General features: G+C 39.0%; 1 protein-coding gene and 1 long non-coding RNA gene across 3 annotated transcripts; one reads left to right on the forward strand and one right to left on the reverse strand.

Annotated features, from left to right (window-relative positions):
• The first annotated feature begins 11,705 nt into the window (after positions 1 to 11,705).
• On the forward strand, positions 11,706 to 13,651 carry LOC131536138 (uncharacterized). Its single transcript, XR_009269862.1, has 4 exons — positions 11,706 to 12,085; positions 12,439 to 12,540; positions 12,639 to 12,694; positions 12,890 to 13,651. It is a non-coding gene; the product is annotated as an uncharacterized LOC131536138 (long non-coding RNA).
• A 3,593-nt stretch (positions 13,652 to 17,244) lies between these two features.
• Positions 17,245 to 23,366, reverse strand: irgf4 (immunity-related GTPase family, f4). Of its 2 annotated transcripts, XR_009269830.1 has the most exons (7): positions 22,760 to 23,366; positions 22,309 to 22,404; positions 21,851 to 22,081; positions 21,755 to 21,777; positions 21,553 to 21,674; positions 17,877 to 18,844; positions 17,245 to 17,519 (listed from the first exon to the last, which is right to left on the reverse strand). XR_009269830.1 is itself a non-coding variant. In XM_058768778.1 (6 exons), exons 1-6 carry the CDS (start codon positions 23,153 to 23,155, stop codon positions 18,174 to 18,176), a joined length of 1,539 nt encoding a protein of 512 aa, XP_058624761.1. In that variant the 5' UTR covers positions 23,156 to 23,366; the 3' UTR covers positions 17,535 to 18,173. The 2 variants fall into 2 exon arrangements, 1 of the variants encoding a protein (XP_058624761.1); XM_058768778.1 differs by lacking the exon at positions 17,245 to 17,519 and having other exon boundaries at positions 17,535 to 18,844.
• Between the last annotated feature and the right edge of the window lie 52 nt (positions 23,367 to 23,418).

Here is a 23,418-nt window from a genome sequence, read left to right on the forward strand (position 1 = left end):
AAAACAAAATGAGGGTTTTGATAACTACCTGTTAAACTATGTCCATTATCCAGATGTTGCTCTCCAGAACATCATTAAATTCTGCACGGAAGTCTGGAAAATTGTCATAGTTCTCACACAGCTGAAGGAACATCCCACATGTACAACCAATAAGGCGCCTTGTGAAAGTCTGCTACAATCAAGTGACATCCTGTGCCGAACCTCAGAAACTTTCCTAGTTTGTCATCATCCATCTCTCTAATGTACCTTTTGAGATGATGTGCCACTTCCATTTGCTTTGCTGTCATATCTGCAGGGAACTTCAAAAGTACTAAGACCTTTTTAGCTGTTGGTAAGATTTTTGCATCTCTTTTAGCTCCTCCAAAGTTTGGAAGATCTGTGATTGTGTCATTTCCTTCTAACAATCTAACACAAACATTGGCTTTTGGACAAGCTCTTTTTGGGAAATCTCCTTCAGAATTTCTGGGAGGTTATCAGCAGATTTTTGTCTGCAGCATTCATAGCTATCAAGAACTTCCAACAGTTCATCAAATTCAACAGAAGAGAAATCCTGTAATGCGTGTTGTCATTTTCAACTGATTTTAGCAGTGCTTTTGAGCGATATATTCTAAGGTAGAGAAATAGAGGATGATCTGATGGAGATGCATATTATAGGGGGAAGATAGGGGTACTTGTATTGTCCTCTTCAGGGTTTATGAAGACACAGACATGCTGGAACAATGGCTCCAATCACTGAAACAATCTCAGAGCTTTTTCATATAGGTCTATTTATATTCCACCTGAGCACACCAACACACATCTCCACAATCCAAAATCCAATTCCAGTCTAAAGATCTGTCCTCACCTTCAGACTGAGAGCGCTGTGGGCTTCTTAGAAATCCTGAGCGGTGTCCGTGTTAAGCTCAGGTCCAGCTCTTGAAGCTCGAGTGAGGAAGTGTTCAAGTTCAGATAATAGCTTATGAAGAAAGTCATTTACTCAGAGACTTTGTTTAGATAGAATTAAATGCATCACCATATGAAATGGCTTCGCTTTAATAAAAAAATTCAGAGTAATCAATAAATATAACTCCGAGAAGTCTACACCACGAGGTTCAGCTTTGTTTGTGTCACAAGCTTTTTAATTTATAGTCAGCAGGGTTACAAAAAGTCTCTCCTTAACACACAACTTCCTCATCTGTACATACACCAAAGTCAAGCGTAAAAACACAACCTTGCTTTCCAGCTCTGCAGGAAGACCTGGTTGCAATGGTTACTAAAGCACATGATACATGACAGTTAACATGAGGCATGTGTATAACAGTATATTGTTCCTATAACCATTGTTAAACTGTAGGAAGGAACACCTGCTCCTCTCCTCGCCTCGACAGGAAGTCTGTTAGACTGCACTGGGGCCCTAAAGCTATTTTTATATATGTAGAAGGGGATAAACTCAGAAGATATATTGCCAGACAAAAGTTGAATAAGGCCACTAGAAATGGCATCAAGTACTACTGCAAACTCTTTAGCAGTTTTTGGGATCTTATAATAATTAAGGAATTCTGTTTTAATTAATTATGTGATCTGTTACGAAGTTACAAATCTGTGGGAGTTATACGAACTGTAATTGAATTGGCAATATCTAGTTTAAAAAGCTTTATGTTTGATTAAATAGTATTTTGTTGATCACACTGTCATCCATTAATAATAATAATCATTCCTTAAAGGCAGGGTAAGCGATTTCTGGAAGCCAATGCTGACATTTGAAATCACCAACACAAACAAGCCCCTATACTCCAAAAGGGTCTCGCCGCTATTTTGATAGATCCACCCCACATATACGTAGCCTACGCAACCCAGGCAACGATTAGTTCTGTGAAACATAAGCCGCTTTTCCACCGAAATTACCTGGAACAATTTGTCTCAAGAACTTTTTTTCACCCAAACCTAAAGCATTGGACCAACTCCCTCCTCGTGTCTTAAGATATCATCTGAGACTGATGCGCTTTGATTATGACATAATCCATGTCCCGGGAAAGCAGCTGATCACAGCGGACGTGCTGTCAAGAGTGCCTATTAAGCACATGCTCTCAGAAGAGGAGATGGAGCAAGAGGCAGATCTGAAGGTGTTCGTTGATTCAGTTGTGCAAGGCTTGCCAGCCACAGAAACAAGGCTGAAACAAATACTGTAGTCTGTGGGAAAATCCACCAGTACTGCCAGTCGGGGTGGCCAGAAAAAAAGTCACCTGCAGAAAGACCTGTGGCCATATTGTCAAGAACGAGGGCATTTTTCCATAGTTGGTGACCTCCTTTTGAGAGGACAAAGGATTGTCATACCCAGTGCCATGAGGCAAGAGATGCTGAAGATTCTTCATGAGGGCCACCAAGGGATTGTAAAATGCAGGGCCAGAGCTGGTCAGTCAGTGTGGTGGCCTGGTATGTCAGTACATATCAGCCAGTTGGTGGAATGATGTAGTGTCTGTGCTCAACACCGAAATGCACGGAGTGAGCCATTGTTGCCAACGCCCATGCCAGAAAGATCATGGCAACGTGTTGGTACTGATCTGTTCTTCTGGGAGAAGGAGAACGATCTGCTTGTTGTTGACTATTTTTCTCGGTACATTGAGGTGGCAAGACTTAAAGTATCTACCTCGAGTACAATAATATCTGCTCTGAACGAGGTGTTCTGTCGACATGGCATCCCAGAAACAGTGGTGTCGGACAATGGACCTCAGTACAGTTCAGTTCTCTTTAAGGCCTTTGCAATTGAGTACGGATTTGATCATGTGACAAGCAGCCCATTGTTTCTACAGGCAAATGGTGAAAAAGAGCGGGCAGTGGGTACTGTTAAAGGCCTGTGGAAAGGAGGAGGAGATAAGGGAAAAGCACTCCTGACATATAGTTCCACACCACTAGGGAACGGATATTCACCAGCACAGCTGATTATGGGAAGGCAACTTCGCACTACGTTACCTCAGCTTTCGAAAAAGTTGTCTCCAGGCTGGCCGGGAATGAGAGAGTTCCGGTGCTATGAAACGAAAGGGAGGAGAAAACAGCAGCAGTACAGTACACAACAGGCATCACAGGGCCCGACCCCTCGCAGTTTTGCAGCCAGGACAAAATGTGTGGTTGCCGTTGGAGAAAATGCAGGGATCTGTGGTGTCTCAGATGTCAGCCCCAAGATCTTATCTGATTGGCACAGAAGATGGAGTGATTCGGAGAAACCAGGCTCATCTACGGCCGATTCCTCAGTCAGAACAAGTGCCGTCATCGGATACTGAGTGTGACAGTAACAGGCAGCCCATTTCTGTTGCAGAACAAACTGATGGACATTCTTATGTGACCCGTTCAGGAAGAGTGTCACACCCACCTAAGAGGATGGACTTGTAGAAAGGAAAAGTTCTAAATAAGGGGAAAGATAATGTGATGAGTTATTAGAATATTTTGTTTTTTGCGTAGAGTTGGAAAAGGGGGGCTTCTTTATTTAACAGGGGAGGTGTTCTGTAAAGGGAATCATTGTTTAGAGCCGGGGGTTACCCGGATATACTGTATGTATAGGCTGAACGGATGGGAAGTAAAGTTTGCTAGAACGTTGTCCCTGTGTCCCGTCTCATGTTTACAGTTAACGTAACAATTATAACATGTACAACATTAACATTCTTTTATTTGCAACATGAAGTGTATTTATTACTGATTTCCTGAACAATTTGGCTTCATTGTAATGAGGTTAATGATCGTTGTATGTTCATAATCATGGTTTTTCAATTACTTTGTCTTGAGCTGATCAGCAAACTGTGGTAGTGTTGGTTGATTGGTGTTTATATTTGTTTAATCTTGACAACCTTATCGGCTTTATTTTCTAATATATATTTCTCATTACAGATAAGAACAAAGATCAAATTGTAAGAAGGGCTGCTTTTAAGAGCATACAGTACATCTGAAACTGCTGAGGCTGGGAAGGTTTTTGACTATATTTCCGACCAGGTACATTGTTCTGTCGTTCTTAAATAGAAAACAAATCATCAATCATCATTTGCCTTTTTTTGTGCGTGTGAGAAATATTAACATTTGTTGTTTTTCAGATCAGCTGCTATAGAAGACAAACTGAAATCTGAGTGCAGAGACAAGCAAAGGAATAGTAAGTATATTTTAATATCGTATCACCTCTGTTATAGAGATTTTTGAATCAGGCCTAATGGAGGATGATTCGGTCAATCTTGGAAGAAAAATGTTAGCAATGTGTCCATTCCAGGTGGCTAATTTGTGCTTCCTTTTAGTATGTTTGTAGTAATACAAATATACTATAAACATACTGTCACACACTGGTAAGGAGGCAGACAGGTAGGTGTACATCAAAAGGGGTTTTATTAAAGAGAACCAAGGTAGGGCTTCCAACAGAAGAGAGTCAACAAAGGTTGCAGGCGGGAGAAACAGACAGGTAGGCATCAACCAGCGTTATGGGAGCTTGCAACCTTGAGACCAGCCGATGAGTGACTGAGGTGAGTGTGCTTATGAATGGTGGTGGTAAGTGGTTGCAGGTGTGCGTGATTAGTACTCTGGTGATTGTGAACGGGTGTAGGAGGCTGCTTCAGCTGGTGATGCGGGTGATTCCGTGACATTACCCCCTCCAGGCGTCTCCCGGCGCCCGAGATCGACGGCGAGGCGGCCGCGCCCCCTGGGAGCGAGGCGATCAGGGTGGGCTTGGTGGAAGTCGTGGATGAGGGATGGGTCCAGAATGTCATCCTTGTTTGCCCATGATCTCTCCTCGGGACCGTACCCCTCCCAGTCTATGAGGTATTGAAGCCGGCCGCCCCGCCGTCGTGAGTCGAGGATTTCCTTGACTCTATAGATGGTTTCGTTGGAGGCGACCTCGGGTGGAGGAGGGGGTGTCTCGTGCTCTGTGGATGGAGGGAGAAGAGGATTAATGAAAGGTTTGAGTAAGGAGACGTGAAAGGTGGGTGAGATCCGATACCGCTCAGGCAAGTGGAGTCGGTAAGTGACCTCGTTGATGCGCCTTGCTACCGGGAAAGGACCTATGTGCAGGGCAGCCGGAGACGAATATCCCGGGTGGATAGCCAGACTCGTTCCCCGGGTTGATAGACGGGATTGGCAGAACGGCGGGCGTCTGCATTGGTTTTGTGTCTCCGTACTGCCCTCTGGAGATGGATGTGAGCTGAGTCCCATACACTCTCGCTCTCACGGAACCAGTAATCTACCGCTGGGACTTCCGATCGCTCCTCTGTCCAGGGGAATAATGGTGGCTGGTATCCGAGGACACATTGGAATGGAGTGAGTCCGGTGGTTTCCTGGCGCAGCGAATTCTGGGCGTACTCTGCCCAGGGTAGATACTGGCTCCAGCTGTCCTGATGTTCATGACAGTAGGCCCGGAGATATCGCCCGATTTCCTGGATCCTCCGTTCGGTCTGGCCATTGGTTTGTGGGTGGTACCCGGAGGATAGACTAACCGTCACCCCTAGGAGGTGGAAGAAACTTCGCCAGACCCGGGAGATAAATTGGGGCCCCCTGTCGGAGACAATGTCTTCTGGAAGGCCGAAGTTCCTAAATATGTGTTGAAAGAGGGCTTCGGCCGTTTCTAGGGCTGAGGGTAATCCATATAGTGGGATTAGTTTGCAGGATTTGGAGAATCGGTCGACGACGACTAGTATGGTGGTATACCCGTTTGACGGAGGGAGGTCGGTGGCAAAGTCTACCCCCAGGTGGGACCAGGGCTGGCGAGGAATGGGTAATGGAACCAGTTTACCCTCAGGCAGGCGGCGAGGTGTGGAGGTGATGGCACAGACCGAACATCCCTTGACATACCGGCCGACATCCCGGGCCATGTTGGGCCACCAATAACGGTTCTGGAGAAGCGAGAGGGTTCGGTGGCTGCCTGGGTGTCCCGATCACGGAGAGGTGTGGACTGAGTCCAGTAGGGTAAGACGTAGGTTGGATGGGACATAGCTCCTCCCTGCTGGACCTCCCGGCGGAGCAGGTTCGGTGAGAGTGGCGGCTTGGATTTGGCGGTCGAGTTCCCACAGGATGGGTGACAAGAAGACGGAAGGTGGCAGGATGGGCTCTGGTTCCTCTTGAGCCGGGTCGGGTTGGTGCAGGCGGGAGAGAGCGTCAGCCTTAACATTCTTACTCCCCGGACGGTATGAGATCTGGAAATGGAACCGGGTGAAGAACAGAGCCCATCTGGCCTGTCTGGGGTTGAGGCGTTTGGCCTCTCGGAGGTATTGCAAATTTTTGTGGTCGGTGATCACGACGAAGGGATGTTGAGCACCTTCCAACCAATGCCGCCACTCTTCCAGAGCGAGCTTGATGGCCAGCAACTCCCGGTTGCCCACGTCGTAGTTCTGCTCCGCCGGGGACAGTTTCCTGGAGAAGTATGCACATGGATGGAGCACGGGGGGTTCACCCTTCCATTGGGACAAGACGGCGCCCACTCCTAGGGTCGCGGCGTCCACCTCGACCACGAAGCGGAGATTGGGGTCTGGATGTGAAAGAGCCGGGGCTGTGCAGAAGGCCGACTTGAGCTGAGCGAAGGCCCGATGAGCTTCTGGGGTCCAAGACAGAGATTTGGCCTTCTGCCGGAGGAGAGAGGTAAGAGGCGCGGCTAGCTGGCTGTAATGGGCAATAAATCGACGATAGAAATTGGCGAACCCCAGGAATCTCTGCATCTCCTTTATGGTCCTGGGTTGAGGCCAATTCTGAACTGCTTCCACCTTCCTCTGGTCCATTTGCACTCCGGCAGGGGTGACGATGTAGCCCAGGAAGTGGATTGTGGACTTGTGAAACTCACATTTCTCGGCTTTTAAATACAGGTGGTGTTGACGGAGGTGTTGGAGCACTCGGGCGACATGACGACGGTGTACCTCAATGTTAGGTGAATATATGAGTATGTCATCTATGTAGATGAGGACGAACCGGTTTAGCATGTCTCTGAAGATCTCATTCATGAAGTTCTGGAAGATGGAAGGTGAGTTGGATAGCCCATACGGCATAACCCGGTACTCGTAGTGCCCGGTGGGCGTCACGAAGGCCGTCTTCCATTCATCACCCCTGCGGATGCGGATGAGATTATAGGCGCTCCTGAGATCCAGTTTGCTGAAGATACAGGCCCCGCGCAGCTCCTCCAGGGCGGCTGGGACCAGAGGAAGGGGATAGGCGAACTTTACCGTCTGTTCGTTGAGAGCACAGTAGTCAATACAGGGCCTCAGGCCTCCATCTTTTTTGGCCACAAAGAAAAAGCTTGACGCTGCGGGTGAGGTGGATGGACGGATGAACCCCTGATTCAAAGCCTCCTTTACATACTCCTCCATGGCTGTTCTCTCCGGGATCGACAGTGGGTAGACGTGTCCTTTGGGTAGTTTAGCCCCAGGCAGCAGGTCCACGGCGCAGTCCCATGGCCGGTGTGGAGGTAGGTGAGTGGCAGCATCCTTGCTGAACACGTCCTGAAATGACTGATATTCGGGGAGAATGGGTGTAACTTGGTGTGTCTCGGGGCTTTCAACGGTGGTGGAACAGAGTGAAAGGCTGGTACCGTTAGAGATGGGGACAGGTAGATCCTTTAGGCATTCCTGCACGCACCCCATGCTCCACTTGAGAATCTCCCCAGACTTCCAATCGATGGTAGGTTGATGTTTGGAAAGCCAGGGGCGTCCCAGGATAACATCCACGACCGCCTCCTCCAGCACCAGTAGAGAGATCTGTTCCGTATGGAAGCACCCGATTTGGAGGATGATCTCTGGTGTCCGGTAACGCACTCGCCCCTTGCACAGCGGTTTCCCTTGGACAGTGGTGATCTGGTAGGTGGTTTCGAAAAGTGGAGAGCAGGGCAGTCTCATTCCAGCCACTGCTAGCGGCGAGGGTGCGGAACTGAAGCGTGTACTCGTGAATGGACAAATCCGCTTGCCGTAGTTTGAACAGCTCATCATGCACCGAGACCTCAGTAGTCGGCTGGCTGAATACCTCTCGGAAATGTTTGATGAAATTCTCCAGTGAATCAGTCCTCGGGCTCTGCGAATTCCACAAGGCCTCCGCCCATTGCAAGGCTCTTCCCGTTAGTAGAGAGATAATGAATGCCACTTTCGCCCGCTCCGTCGTGACCAGATGGGGCTGTAATTCAAAGTAGAGAGAACATTGCAACAAAAACCCTTTGCAAGAGCTTGCCTCCCCGGAGAAGCTAGTAGGTCGGGCCATGGGACTGGTTGTCGGAGGGGCGGTGACAGGAGGTGGTAGAACTTAGCCTTATCTCCAAATGACTACAGCCCCATTGACTCCCTCTGCCAATGCACTGATGATATAAACTGTTGGATGTGCCAGAACTTTCTTCAGTTAAATAAGGAGAAAACTGAAGTCATTGCATTTGGAAACAAAGATGAAGTTCTCAAGGTGAATGCATACCTTGACTCTAGGGGTCAATCAACTAAAAACCAAGTCAAAAATCTTGGGGTGTTTCTGGAGACAGACCTTAGTTTTAGTAGTCATGTCAAAGCAGTAACTAAATCAGCATACTATCATCTCAAAAACATTGCAAGAATTAGATGTTTTGTTTCCAGTCAAGACTTGGAGAAACTGGTTCATGCCTTTATCACCAGCAGGGTGGATTATTGTAATGGTCTCCTCACCGGCCTTCCAAAGAAGACCATTAGACAGCTGCAGCTCATCCAGAACACTGCTGCCAGGATTCTGACTAGAACCAGAAAATCTGAGCATATCACACCAGACCTCAGGTCCTTACACTGGCTTCCAGTTACATTTAGGATTGATTTTGAAGTACTTTTACTCGTTTATAAATCTCTAAATGGCCTAGGACCTAAATACATTGGAGATATGCTCACTGAATATAAACCTAACAGACCACTCAGATCATTAGGATCGAGTCAGTTAGAAATACCAAGGGTTCACACAAAACAAGGGGAATCCGCTTTTAGCTTTTATGCCGCCCGCAGTTGGAACCAGCTTCCAGAAGAGATCAGATGTGCTAAAACATTAGCCACATTTAAATCCAGACTCAAAACTCATCTGTTTAGCTGTGCATTTGTTGAATGAGCACTGTGCTACGTCGGAAATGATTGCACTATACAATCATTTTCTATTCTTAACTGTTTTAAATTCTTTCTAAATCAATTTTTAAATCACTTTGTTTTTATTGTTGTGATTATTATTTTTAATTTCTTGTTATAATTATTATTTTTAATGACTATTTCACTTCCTTTTATGTAAAGCACTTTGAATTACCACTGTGTATGAAATGTGCTATATAAATAAACTTGCCTTGCCTTGCCTATTAAAAGTACATTTTAAATGTATTTAAAAAAAAAAAACATTTAAATTGCACTAAATATACTTAAAGAGGTTCCAATTTAACACAATTTCAATATATTAAATATATTACAAATAGATTAAAATTGAACTTAAACATGTATTGAAATACACTTAATATATAAAGTTGTTTCAAAATAATACATTTAATATGCACTTAGTACAGTATAATATAAATATATTAAGTGTGTCTGAAAAAGCACAATTTAAATATATCTCTTTTTCAACTGGGTATCCATTTAAATCAATAGTTTGTTGTGTACTTTCGCTTTGGTTTGGTGTCCCAGTAGCCAATTTCGTTCGCAGTTGAAATCCTGGCCGAGGCTTTCATTGACTGAAACGCATGAGATGTGATATAAATCTGACCTGAAGTTAAAACTATGTTCCTGCAGTAAACTGAAAGTCAGAATCTCATTAAAGAGCATGTTGATGTAGTACGTCAGCCTGTCTCATCTCATTTATTATCAATATATTACTATAGGCTATATTTTAAGAACTTTAAAAAATAGAGAGCACAGCATGCAGAAAAATTATGTTGTATACAACAAAATTTGCAATTACATAAAATTATAGAAATCGCTAATAGTAAGGTGAATTATTTAACTGCATGTAATGCAAGTAGCCTACTGAATATTGTATGCCTGTCATTATTCAGCACATGCATAGTGTAAAAATACAGCAGTCCAACTGCAGAAGCCCAAGAGGTCAAAGAAAACTCAAAATGAAAAGCGTGTACAGTCAGAGAAAACTGCAACTATGTCAAGGCTAATGAGAGATTCAATCATGTCTTTTTGCTGGTCTGACCTGAGGACTAATAATGGGAAGAAAAAAAAAACTGTGGTCTGATGGATCCTGCCTTACTCTTTCGCGTCCTCGTCCGATTGTTTCCAGCTATTGTTGCTATCATCATTCAATGCATCTGCTCACTCTGAACTGAATCACATTTTGTACAGTTGCTTTGATCACATCATTAGAAACAAGCGTGAACAGTTTTGATTAGTTGTGTGTAAACCATGACAGCTCTAGTTGTTAAACTTTTGCTGCTCATTTTTACTGTTTTCCAACACACAAGTTCACAAGTGCATAACAGTGCATGCAAAATGCCATGTACTGTACATCTTGTTGTAAGTCAATAGTTTATTTTAGGAAAAACATGGTTTGTTCCAGTTAGTAAGAGTGGGAAAAATGTGTTTTTAAGATGGCCGTCACCTCTGCCGTGCTGTGTTTTTTCAAGAAAATAATGGGTCGTCTTAACCATAACTTTGAAAAGCCCCGGAGAAACCAAGGCAGAACACTGTATTACACCAGTTACCGCTTTTCACTTTGTTTGGAACGCTCAAAATGACCCAGGTGAAAAAGACGGAGTATTAAATGTATTAAAAATATACTTGAAATTCAAGTAGTATGTTTATAATACATTTGTATTCCCAACATGCTTATTTCAAGTGCATTAAAAATATATTGAATTGCATTTTAACATATTTCTAAAAAGTATACTAGAAGTACTTTTGTATTAAATATATGCTTAGTTATACTTCTAAGAAATATGCTAAACAGAAGCATAATTTTAATGTATTTATAAAAAGTATACTAGAAATACTTTGGTAATAAATATATGCTTAGTTATACTTCTAAGAAATATGCTAAACAGAAGCATACTTTTAATGTATTTATAAAAAGTATGCTAGAAATACTATGTTAATAAATATATTCTTAGTTACACTTTTAAGGAATATACTAAACACAAGCATACTTGTAGTGACGTTTTAGTGTATTTACAAAAAAAACACACTTATGTTACTCTTACTTAAAGTATATTTTATGTGTACTTTGTGTAAGAACATAACAAAATGATTACACTTTTAGTAGGTTTTTAATGTACTTTATATTGCAGTAGGCCTACACATGGTTATATTTTAAATATTTGTATTTATAATTTTAATATTTGGAAAAGTACAATATTTTGAAAAACATTTTTAACCTTTACAATGTACAAACCTTTGTCAAATATTATTAACCATTGCAATATATAAAATATGTTGTTTAATATGGGTTATGCTACTTTGGTTGATTAGGTTGTTGTTAATTACATGATACATTAATTGTAATAGGTGTTTATAAATTTGTTCAAGCTTGACGCCTTTATATTCTGATATATATTTCTGAAATTCCCACAAGGATTTCAACATTATATCTGAATTAAAGTAAATAAATAATTTAAAAAAACAAACAAACAAAAAACACGTTTATTTGTGTTTAAATTCAAACAACACAGACTAAACCTGATTGGTTCCAGAGCCATTAAACGGCTCTGATTGGTTCGTATGATAACGAGCCCGCAGCAGAGAGCTTCGTAAATCAAATATGATGTGCGTGCAAATGTCCCTTGAATGTGCATATAAGTCTAAATTTAAACAGTATTATACTGTATAGAGCGATCGTGTCTCTTTAGGGCGCTTGGAGGAAACCACGCAATTCATATGGATTACTTTGGCGATGTTTTTTTGCGATGAACTTTTTGAAACGTGAACATCTTTGATGAATCTTTTCATCGGAGGGACATAAATCTCTCAGATTTCATTAAAATATCTCCGCTTTTCTTTCGAAGATGAACGAAAGTCTTAGATGGTTTGGAGCATCTTAAGGGTGAGTGATGACATAATTCAAATTGTTTTGGGGGAATTATGAAATTAATTTGAAAATATAGCGGTATGTTCTTATGTTTACCAGCTTCTGCAAGCGTGTATGGCATCTGGCTATTGGAACCTCACTGTGACTTCAGGTAAGATTTGTATTTAATTAACGTTATTTGTCTGTACCAGTCGTGTTTTTGACACATGCATTGGCAGAAAAAAATAAAATAAAATAAAATTAGTCATTAACGTGTACAACATTAGCATTCTTTTATTTGCAAATAAATCTCCGTATGAAGTGTATTTATTTCTGATTTCCTGAACAATTTGGCTTCATTATAATAAGGTTAATGATCTTTGAAAAACCATGATTATGAACATACAGTTACTTTGTCTTGAGCTGATCACCCAACTGTGGTAGTGATGGTTGATTGGTGTTTATATTTGTTCAAGCTTGACAACCTTATCGACTTTATTTTCTAATATATATTTCTCATTACAGATAAGAACAAAGATTAAATTGTAAGAATGGTTGCTTATAAGAGCATACAGTACATCTGAAACTGCTGAGGCTGGGAAGGTTTTTGACTATATTTCCGACCAGGTACATTGTTCTGTCATTCTTAAATAGAAAACAAATCATCAATCATCATTTGCCTTTTTTTGTGCGTGTGAGAAATATTAACATTTGTTGTTTTTCAGATCAGCTGCTATAGAAGACAAACTGAAATCTGAGTGCAGAGACAAGCAAAGGAATAGTAAGTATATTTTAATATCGTATCACCTCTGTTATAGAGATTTTTGAATCAGGCCTAATGGAGGATGATTCGGTCAATCTTGGAAGAAAAATGTTAGCAATGTGTCCATTCCAGGTGGCTAATTTGTGCTTCCTTTCAGTCATTCATGTAAAAATCTGTTATCTAATTTTGTTTCTGTTTTGTTTTTTTCTAAAGGCACTTGTGCAAGATATTGTATGCCTGAACGACTAGGCTGTGCCCAGGTCTCCAGAACCTGTGACGACGTTCAGCTCCATCGGCCCTTAGTATCCGGCTTCAGATCCACCAGCTCTGTCTCCATCGGTCGGTCCCCAGATGTCGGCAGCCACACCATCTACATCTTGGCTCCTCGCTCCCTCGACTCCGCCGTGTGTTATCAGCACTGGGATGCTCTGGGTCTGTGCCATGTGCCAAATACTATCTAAGCCACCAGGGCATCATCTTCATCCTCCCATCACCATCCCTTCACCACATCCTGCCATCATCCCGCACCTTTGCCTCTCACCATCCCTACGCCATCTCCTCGTCCACCTCCAAACCCCCTCCATCCCTCCCTATTCTGTTGCTTGAACTTTATCATCTTCAGTCTTTGCACACACAGTACATTTTTTTCAGTAAATTTTTGTTTTGTTTTTTCTTTAGAAAATTGCATTGTAATTTTTATTTATTCATTGGTGTAAAATGATGTACTTTTCAGTAATACAGGTATAACTGAAATGTTCTACAAATGGATAAGATAGCTCTGCCATAGCATTTCAGTCTTTTTTTCATTTATTATAATGTTTTTTGTATAATGTTTTAAAATGTAGTTGAGTATGTTGTTAATAGTATATTTAATAGTATGTTTTTTTTTGTTTTTCACCAAAGTATATATGCTGCTGTACTTTTTAAATGTACTTTATGAATATTTGTAATGTACACAATATATAATACATTAAAGTTTTCTAGACATCAAAGTGTATGTGTATATACTGAAAAATATAATATACTAGTAGTGTAATGCTAATGCATTTCTAATGAGCTGAAATACAATTGAAATGTACTTGAAGCACATTAAACCGATGCTTCAAATATACCTTACCTGTAGTTCATGAAGTATTAAATGTACATTTTAATGTATTTTAATAAATACACTCAAATTGCACTAAATATACTTAAAGTGGTTCCAATTTAACACAATTTCAATATATTAAATATATTACAAATAGATTAAAATCGAATTTAAACATATCTTGAAATACACTTAATATACTTAAAGTTGTTTCAAAATAATACATTTAATATGCACTTAGTATAGTATAATATAAATATATTAAGTGTGTCTGAAAAAGCACAATTTAAATATATTTATTTTTCACCTGGGGAGTTACGGCGTTCTGCCTTTGTTTAGCCGTGCGTCAATATGAAGCTACGGTGCCAGCTTGGAGTTATACCGTGTTCTACCTTTCTTTTACTGACCATTAAAGACTGCCGCATTTTAATTATGGTGTAACTTGTATACTTTCATATATCTGATCTGTCACTGAAGCACTTTATTAGACAAACAAATTAAATAGATTGCGATCTACTAAACAGCTCCATATAACAAAGCAATATAAAGACTAGATTCCTTGGCAGCAATACATAATCGTGAATAACCTTTGAAGAATTTTTTTAATTTTTATTATTATTTCCTTTTTGTAATGCAGATTATTCACCAGGCCGTCACTTATAGTTGGACGTGTATGGACTCGAATGATGTAGCATGTAGCATATGATCAATCATAAAATCAGTACTAACAGTTCGCAATTAAATCCATATCCTACCTTTTCTTGTAACCCGAAAAAATCAATCTATACAGGTGTTACTGTAACGATTTTGTAAATGGTGATCAGCAACCAAATATTGATAATGTGGAAGTTATTGTCTTTTGTCTTGGTGTGACTTCTCACTTTTTGCAGAAAATGCAAAGGCAGAGTACAGTAGCTTCAAAATAGGGGTAAAAAACAAGTTTGAGCTCACAATTTTTTTTTTTTTAATGTAGATCATTTTCATTACTAAAACATCTAATTGCCAAATTTCCAGTGTCCTACCTATAATTAATTTGGCTGGACAAATTAAAAACTTTAAAGTCATTTTTCTCAGTTTCAAACTTACAAGAGTGGTCAGGTGTTAATTTGCACTTTAACATTCATTAAAGTCTTAAAGTATTAAATGGCATACTTAATGTGGTGTGCTGAATAGTAGCTAAATAAACCAACAGATAATGCATTCACATTAACATAATGTTATTTTAACAACTTAATTATTAATCGAAGTTGTACTTTTATTACAAGTCATGCTTTTTTATAATAAATATTAAACACAACAGAGAGCATCTGTACATAAAACAACTCTATAAAACGATCGCAAGTTCTGTCGTTACCAATAGAGTTCAATGGAAATAACGACCATAGTTAGCTAACTATGGTTTTGTGCCACAAAACCCCTAAATTGAATCTGTCCCCCCTCCACCCCCAAAACGCGATCGATTTCACCCTTTGACGCGCCACGCTTTGGCTGGAGCTGAGACAGAGAAAGACGAGCTCAGAAAAAAGAAACATGCGCACAGTGCTTTTCATATTTCATAACTGTTCAGTGTTTTCAACCGAATAAAGTTTATTTTAGGTTTCAGACATTTAAACACACTTCAATTAAGTAAAAAATAAATTGAGTTTGTTAAATAGGCTACACACTGATTTCTATAGAAAGCGGCAATAATAATCCTTTTAGTTAATGGACGACGTGTTTTATTCCTATCAAATATACACATTGTGTAGGTTACTATAAAGTTTACTCTGTTTTTAATGTTAATGTTATGTTAATCTGACAGATCCACACGGCACCAGCGCATAGCCTATTATCAACATGCCTGCATGACATGTATATGAAAATAATACAATTATTTGTATAGATTATTTAATGATTTAATATTGCGCTTTTGTATAATTACCACTGTCCACTGACATAATATATCATGAATTAAAATAAAATAAAATAAAATAAACTGTAGGCTACTATTGGGGGCCCTCTGGTGGCCACAGGGGCCCTAAGCAGCCAATTAGTTCGCTTATGCCTAGGGCCGGCTCTGCAGTCAGAATATGAGAAGTATGTTATATTGGTAAGAAACATGGTTAAAGTATTAAAATGACAATATATCCATCAGTATATCATAAGCCACATGTTTGAATAAAGAGCGAAGATATCAAATTTCTTTGGCCTGATATCACTTTCAGCTATTACTACTCAATAAAACATTTTTGTTTACTTTTATTATTTCAGTATGACAGTGGCGCCCTCTGCTGCCTCTTAACTAATAACGTAATATTTCTATGTAATTGTCACATTTTATAATGTATACCTTCTTCAGAAAAACACGGCATATTTGTTTTCGGTACATGCTTTAATTTAATAAATCATGATTTGTTGAAAACAATAGGATTTTTATTTTTAAAGTATTTGGAACTGAAATATTATTTAAAAGACGAGGTTTTTTGCATTTTCACTTCTTTAAAATAATGTTTAAATGTTTGTTGTAAGTAAACAATAATAACATAATGCAACAATTGATTTAAATCATTATTTTTCCAGCTCTGAATCATGTATAACGTCAATGTGTCGTGTGCAGAGATTGAGAGCGCTGTGGGTTTTCTGTTTATGATTCAGTCTGTTATACTGAACCAAACACTCAATGCTGACTGTGAGCAGAGCTGGTATTCAGAGGTGAGTGTGTTTCTGTCCATTATTCACTCACACACGTATTGGTATCCCTATCATTATGGGATCATTTCATAGGAATAATGGTTTTTCTACTGTACAAACTGTATTTTCTATCCTCTTACCCTACATAACCTCTTACAGAAAACTTTCGACATTTTCAAAACACTTCATTCTGTGTGATTTATAAGCTTGTTTCCTCATGGGGACCAAAAAAAAATGTTCCCAAAAGGTCAAAATATACTGGTATTTCTATACTTGTGGAGACATTTGGTCCTCGTAATGTAGAAACACACACACACACACACACACACACACACACACACACACATTACTTGATCCTCTTTTGCTTAAATTTGAGCAGGACGGGCGTCTGATAGCAGATCCATCAAAACCACACAAACTGATTGCTCCTGTTATTTCTGTCTCGTCACGTCTCACTGTGTGAATCTGAATCATGAGATCATCTGTGATTCTGCTGATGGAGTAAATCAACTCGATCTCTCTCAACACTCATCTGTTTTCATATTTAACCCTTCAAGAACATTATAAATGATGATTGTGAATGTGTTTTTCAGCGAGGAATCAAACTGCAATGACTCCAAACTCAGGTGAGTTTCAGCTGATTAACGTCTGATTATTCACTAATAAAACACTGCAGATCTGATTCACACTCAATCCACTTTCAGTCTTTTCTCTCATATTGACTCATATTTATCATCACTGTGTGTTTTTAAAGATGATCTGAATCAAGTGACTTTCCAGCACTCAGGTACAACACAGAGTTTAACAAATTATTTCAATCTGTTTTAATGTTTGTTTTGTGTGTTTATTCCTGCTTTATTTTATATTAATCAATCATGCTACTAAAATACTCTTAAATAGAAATAAAGAAAAGAATAATGTCTTATGATGATCCATTAAGATTATGAAACTTAAACCCTGTGGTTGTATTATTATTATTGATCAGATGACTGCATATTTCTTCATCTCTTGTATAGATCGGTCGCTGTGGATTTTGGCTGTTTTTGTTGTTATTGCCGTCCTTATCATCATCATCTTGATCTGTTTCTTGTGGCAGAAAAATAAACTCAGGTGAGACGTGAGTGTTTAATTTATCAGAAAGGCTCTAGACACTAAATTATGATTTATATGATTGTTAGAAACAAAGACTAACATCATAAGTGAAAATTTTGTTTATTTATTTGATCTCTTTAACAGAATATTATGCTTCTGATATAAAGTCATATTTAATGATGTAATCAGTGGCCTAAGCTGTAAAATCTCTCTCAATAAAGTGAAAATACTTTGATGAATATAGCAGTATTTAATAATCAGTTTCAATCTGTTGTCAGATGCTTTCCGAGCGTCTTTCAGCGCGATGATTCAGAAAACAGGTGAGTGAGTCAAAGCTAGAGAAAGAAATACCTGAACTGAGTTTGACTGAATCACATCAACATCCACATTTCATCTGAGACTCTGTGAATCTTCATCTGAAATCTGCCTCCACAAAAGACGTCTTAATCTACTGTTCTCCTCAATAAGTGTCTCTATGGTTTCTTGTAGCTGATCTCCATGAGTGAAGAGAATGATGGAGTATTTTAACACCTCCTGACCAAACTACAGGAATGTGTGCTGCCAAAGACTAGATGAATAAACACTTCATTATCTCTGTCATGAACTCTTCAGTTTTCATCTGCATGTTAAAGAATCCGGGAGTATCAACTACAGACACTTTCCTGACTTTGTTTTAGTTGTTGTTTTCTCTCCTCTTCCTCTGTCGGTCTCCTCTCTTCTTCTCTGAGCATCTTCAAGCATCTTATTACTGTAATGTCCTCCATTCTGCTTTATCATCGTGTCAATCTTCTGCAGCAGATCATTCACCTGCTCTCTGTTATTCACAAATTCATTGTTGAACACCTGGTATCTGCCTCCACACTGATCTACTAGATGTCTTAATCTACGGTTCTTCTTTATGATTTCCTCTATGGACTTGTCATCTAACCAATCTCCACAAGTGAAGAGAATGATAGAGTATTTTAACACCTCCTGACCAAACATCATCTCAATCATCTGAAGAATCTGCTGGTCCTCATTCGTTAATCTTCGTACACCAAACACAATGAGAAAAGCATGCGGTCCAGGACTGGATAAATCAACACTTTTCATGATCCTTGTCATTGACTCCTCTTGTTCCAGTTGTGTGTCAAATAATCCAGGAGTATCAACAACAGACACAGGTTTGCCTGAAACGTTTCCGTGAGCAGCTGAACATTCACGAGTTACTGTCTCTTGAGACCCTGAAGATTCAAACACTGTCTGTCCCAGTATTGTGTTTCCAGCTGCACTTTTGCCAACACCAGTTTTACCCAGAAGAACAAGTCGTCTTTCTGACACTATGAAAAAAGAAAAGAGATGGCACAATCACTTATTTTACCTCAACACAGGCCTGGATTGTCTAATCGGCAGCACCGGGAGAATTATTTAAAAAAAAATATGGTTGCTTGTTAGGGAAATCTGACAAGCAACTTCGTTTCTTTATTTATGTTCGTCGTATTCTCCAGTGCATTGATTTACACTCTGTCTGCTCGCAGTTAATAGCCAACCAGTGCAATAATATAAGTGCCAAAGCGTAATTTGCCAAATGTTCCTCCCCCTCATTGGAGAAAAATCACATTCGAAAAGAAGGCGCGTGACGCTGTAATTCAAGCGATGATAGAAGTAGACGTAGAGGAGTGGGATGACTTTCTTTTAGCCTAATTTTTATAGCCTAATGTTTTGTAATGTATTAATTATCACGGGCTGTAATAAAAAAAACAAGTAGTCATATCCTAATACTGAGTAAATACATTTGGTTCTAGTAGCCTGGTATGACAAGATGTCTTAAAATGTATTTCTTTTTTAACATTTAAATTTAGGCCACATTATTAGATTACCTTTTGGCTTCATGAATACACATAAATGACAGCTTAATGATTTTTTTAAAATCTTTTTTTAAAATCTTTTTAATAATATTATATACTATTTTCTTTTTTAATATAATATATATTATAATTTAATATAATATTTTATATATTTTTCTATAATATTTATGTCACATTTTGTTTTTTATGTCATTTATTTGATAGTTATGTATACATTATTTTATTTTAAATGGAAGAAAAACCTGTTTTTGACCTCAAAATAAAGCACTTTCCCTCTGTACATGGCTGTGGAGACGAGTCGTTTTGTGGTGCTTGGGATTCTTTATAATTAATTAAAAACAAATATTGCCACATTGATGGCTCAAGAAGGTGTAATTGTTCAAATATTGTTCCATTGTTTCATTTTAAAATATATATATTTAAAAAAAAAATGTAACTAAGTGTTTTTCAAGTGTAATATTTCTGTAAAGGCTAAGGACAGAAAAATGGACATTTCCACAGAATGACCCTTATATATTTTAGGCTATAAATATGTGGCTATGTTACAGCTCCCCTTTGAAGCTCTTCTGTTTTTCTCCTTTTCCATCTCTCCAACCCTATTCTGCTCACAGGAGATTGGAGACGAGTTTTGTTCCCACTTTTGTTGCAGGTGGCTAATTTTTGTAAAATACCTTCTGTTTTTGCTTTTCAGATAAAAGAGTGGTTTCAGTGGAATATGTCGCAGGCTCAATTATTGGTAATAAATAATTGATAATAAATATTATTGATGATAATAAATCATCAAAAAAATATATTGGGCTTGTTTTGGGCTTGTTTTTGAAGCTGCGGTTGCTTAGTTGTCTCGCGAGAGTTGGCAACTGTGATACTGAGGTTTTAATTACATTAATATAGTCAGTCGTGAACTAAAGTGGGCCAGTCTACGGCATGAAACTCCAGGACTGAAAACGAGTCCCACTCCGGCTATGCCTCAATATACTATGGTAAATTACTACACCAATAAAATACAGTAATATAATACCAATTTCGTATCCAGATAAATCAGACAGTATCACTGTTGCTAAAACTCACAAACTGATTTGGTTGACCAAGCAGTTTGAGAAGCTTCATCAGTTTTTAGAAATTTACGTTTTTAGAAATTGACATATGTTTAACCCATTCTTTTTATTAATGTCACAATATTTTTTTAATCTTTCACTGCTAAAGTTCCTTGAGAAATCTGCAGATACTGGGAGGGAAAGAATTACATATTTCATGTTTTTCAATTAATGAAGGCTAATTTGCGACACAGTTTGCAGGGAATGTTCACAGTATGCATTATTGTCCTTGATTCCACACAACAGAATAATAATCAACCACTGCCAGTGGAGGACTTTTATTCTGTTATTCTGGAACTGAGGAAGAACTGATGATGGCACAATTTGATCTTTGGTTGACCAATCAGCAGAAAGGGGCTTTTCATTCCCAGCCCTCAATTATGAATATTCAAGCTGTTTATCCATTTTCTATCCCTGAATATCTCTGATCATATTACAAATCTAGGAAATAATTTACTGCCACCAAAGATACAGGCAGAAACAAAATATTCATAATTTTCAGTCATGTTCACATATAAGAAATAATAATTTGAATAGATATTTTAATTTGAATAGAACTAATCTGAATAGAAATAATAATTTGAATAGGTGGATGAGGAGATGTCTCCTGACAATGTAAAGCGATTTGAGTGCCTAGAAAAGTGCTATATAAATGTAATGAATTAATTATTATTTTATACTGTATAAACTATAACACAATCATGACAAACTTTGGAAAAAGTGTGCTATCAGAGAACAGATGTATTAGGCTACAACATAAGTCAAACAAACCGAACCAAACCAAAACTAACCTTTAAAAAACAAACTTTTTTGATTGTGAACATGTTTGTATGCTAATCTCCGTCATATTTAATAAAAAACACTAAATTTCAGCATTTATTCTCTATTGAGTTCACACAACTTTTTTAGTGCAACAAACTTTCACTAATAGTTGAGTGAAATCTGTAAAATAAATGGAAAACTATTATAACGCAGATTTTTAAATTATTTTTAATGAAATCTATCTATCTATCTATCTATCTATCTATCTATCTATCTAGTGTGTGTGTGTGTGTGTATGCGAGCTCAGATCTTCTGCAGACTCACTGTTCTGGACGATGTCCTGCATCTTCTTCCAGACTCTGAAGGGCAGGTTGCCCAGGTAACGTGGCACATGAATCAAAGCTCCAGAAGACGTCTGTGGATCCGGCTGTGATGAGATCTGGACTCTGGAAGAACATTCAGGATCAGAACCGCAGTGGCTTTGGACCAGAAGCAGAGAGACCAGAGACACCAGTATATCACTCACCTTTCCATTGAGACTGGAAACTCCTGCAGAACAAACACACCATTGATCATCAACAACTCAACCAATCATCAATCAATCAATGATCTGAAATCAGACCTTCAGAAAGCGGACATCACTGGCTTTCATCATCTCCTCCATGTCTTTGATTGTGTGTGAAAGAGCTGAGATGTGTCTGTTCATCTCCTCCAGCTTCTCCTTCATCATCTGCTTCTTCTGCTCCTCTTCCTCCCTCAGTGCAGTGATTGTAGCTTCTTCTTCATCTCTGAGAAACTGATGAAGCTTCTCAAACTGCTGTTTAATCTCACGCTCTGTGTGCTCAGCTTGAGACTGAAATCAAACAACATTCACTTCAATCAACACACATCAACACAATCACATCATTCAGATCTGAGAGAAACTCAGAGACCAGCATATAACGCATCCAGAAGGAGATCGATGATCGTCATTTACACAAATAATCAACTGGAGTCCATTATATTAAATATATCAGATCATAACTGTATATAGCGATGATACAGCCGTAATGAAAATGACTCTGGATTCTGTTTTCTCACCTTCATGTGTTGAACTGTTTTCTCAAACTCTCCTTTAATGTTTTCATTGTGTTTAAGTTTCTTCTGTAATGATTTCAGTGCTGTATTGAGCTCCTCCTAGAATTGAACAAAAATACATTTAACATCAGATTACAGCGGGGAAAAAGAGAAGACGATACAGTGATATGGTCATATAATGCAGTGCAAAAGTATTGTAGTAGATTGTAGTAGTGATTTCTTTTGGTTTTTGTGTATCTCATACTAAATTAATGCAGAAATTCAAACCATAAAACAAAGGCAATCTGAGTGAAAACAAAGTATAGTTTGTAAATGAAAATGTTATTTATTGAAACAAAACAGTTATCCAATATCAACTAGGTCTGTGTGAAAAAGTATTTGCCCCCATAGTTACTAATTCCCCAAATCTGTGAAACTGCATTCATAATGAGCATTCACAATTCGTTTCTCTCACCTTATATGATGAAACCACTTCACTGATGGGTCTGAATTTATGATTGTCATGTTGTTTTGAATCTCTGCACACTAAACACACCGGCTGTTTGTCCTCCAGACAGAAGAGTTTGAGTTTCTCACTGTGTAAACCACAGATCTCCTCAGATCCTGATGAACGCCTCTCATTTCTATGCTTCAGGAACGACTCACACAAGTTTTTTATCGTGAGACTAACTGGAGGATTGTCTTTTGAGGATCTTCTCCTGCAGACGGGACACTCCTGAGTTTTCTTGATTATCCAGAATTGTTGAAGACACTCTTTACAGAAACTGTGACTACATGATAAAACAACAGGATTCTTGAAGATTTCACAGCACACGGGACAAGAAAGCTCTTCTACAGTTAGTGAATCCATTTTGAGCTCCAGCGATATAAACTTTACTTTCACTTTCTGAACGACGGTCTCAAAAATAAATCACAAAAATTTGCTTTCTGTCCACAAACAAACGGCTCAAAAATCCTTAAGTGTTTCTCTTTGAGAATACTTGACCGATTCTTTGTTTTCTTTAGTAAAGACAGAACGGTGAACGACAGAAAGGAGAAATAACGAGTCTCTTCGTGGTGAGTGTTTGATGAGGGCGGAGTTTCACCTTTTCAGGGGCGGATCTAGGGATGGGG

This window comes from Onychostoma macrolepis, chromosome 03, assembly GCF_012432095.1.
Source record: "Onychostoma macrolepis isolate SWU-2019 chromosome 03, ASM1243209v1, whole genome shotgun sequence".
In the NCBI taxonomy this organism is placed as follows: Eukaryota; Metazoa; Chordata; class Actinopteri; order Cypriniformes; family Cyprinidae; genus Onychostoma; species Onychostoma macrolepis.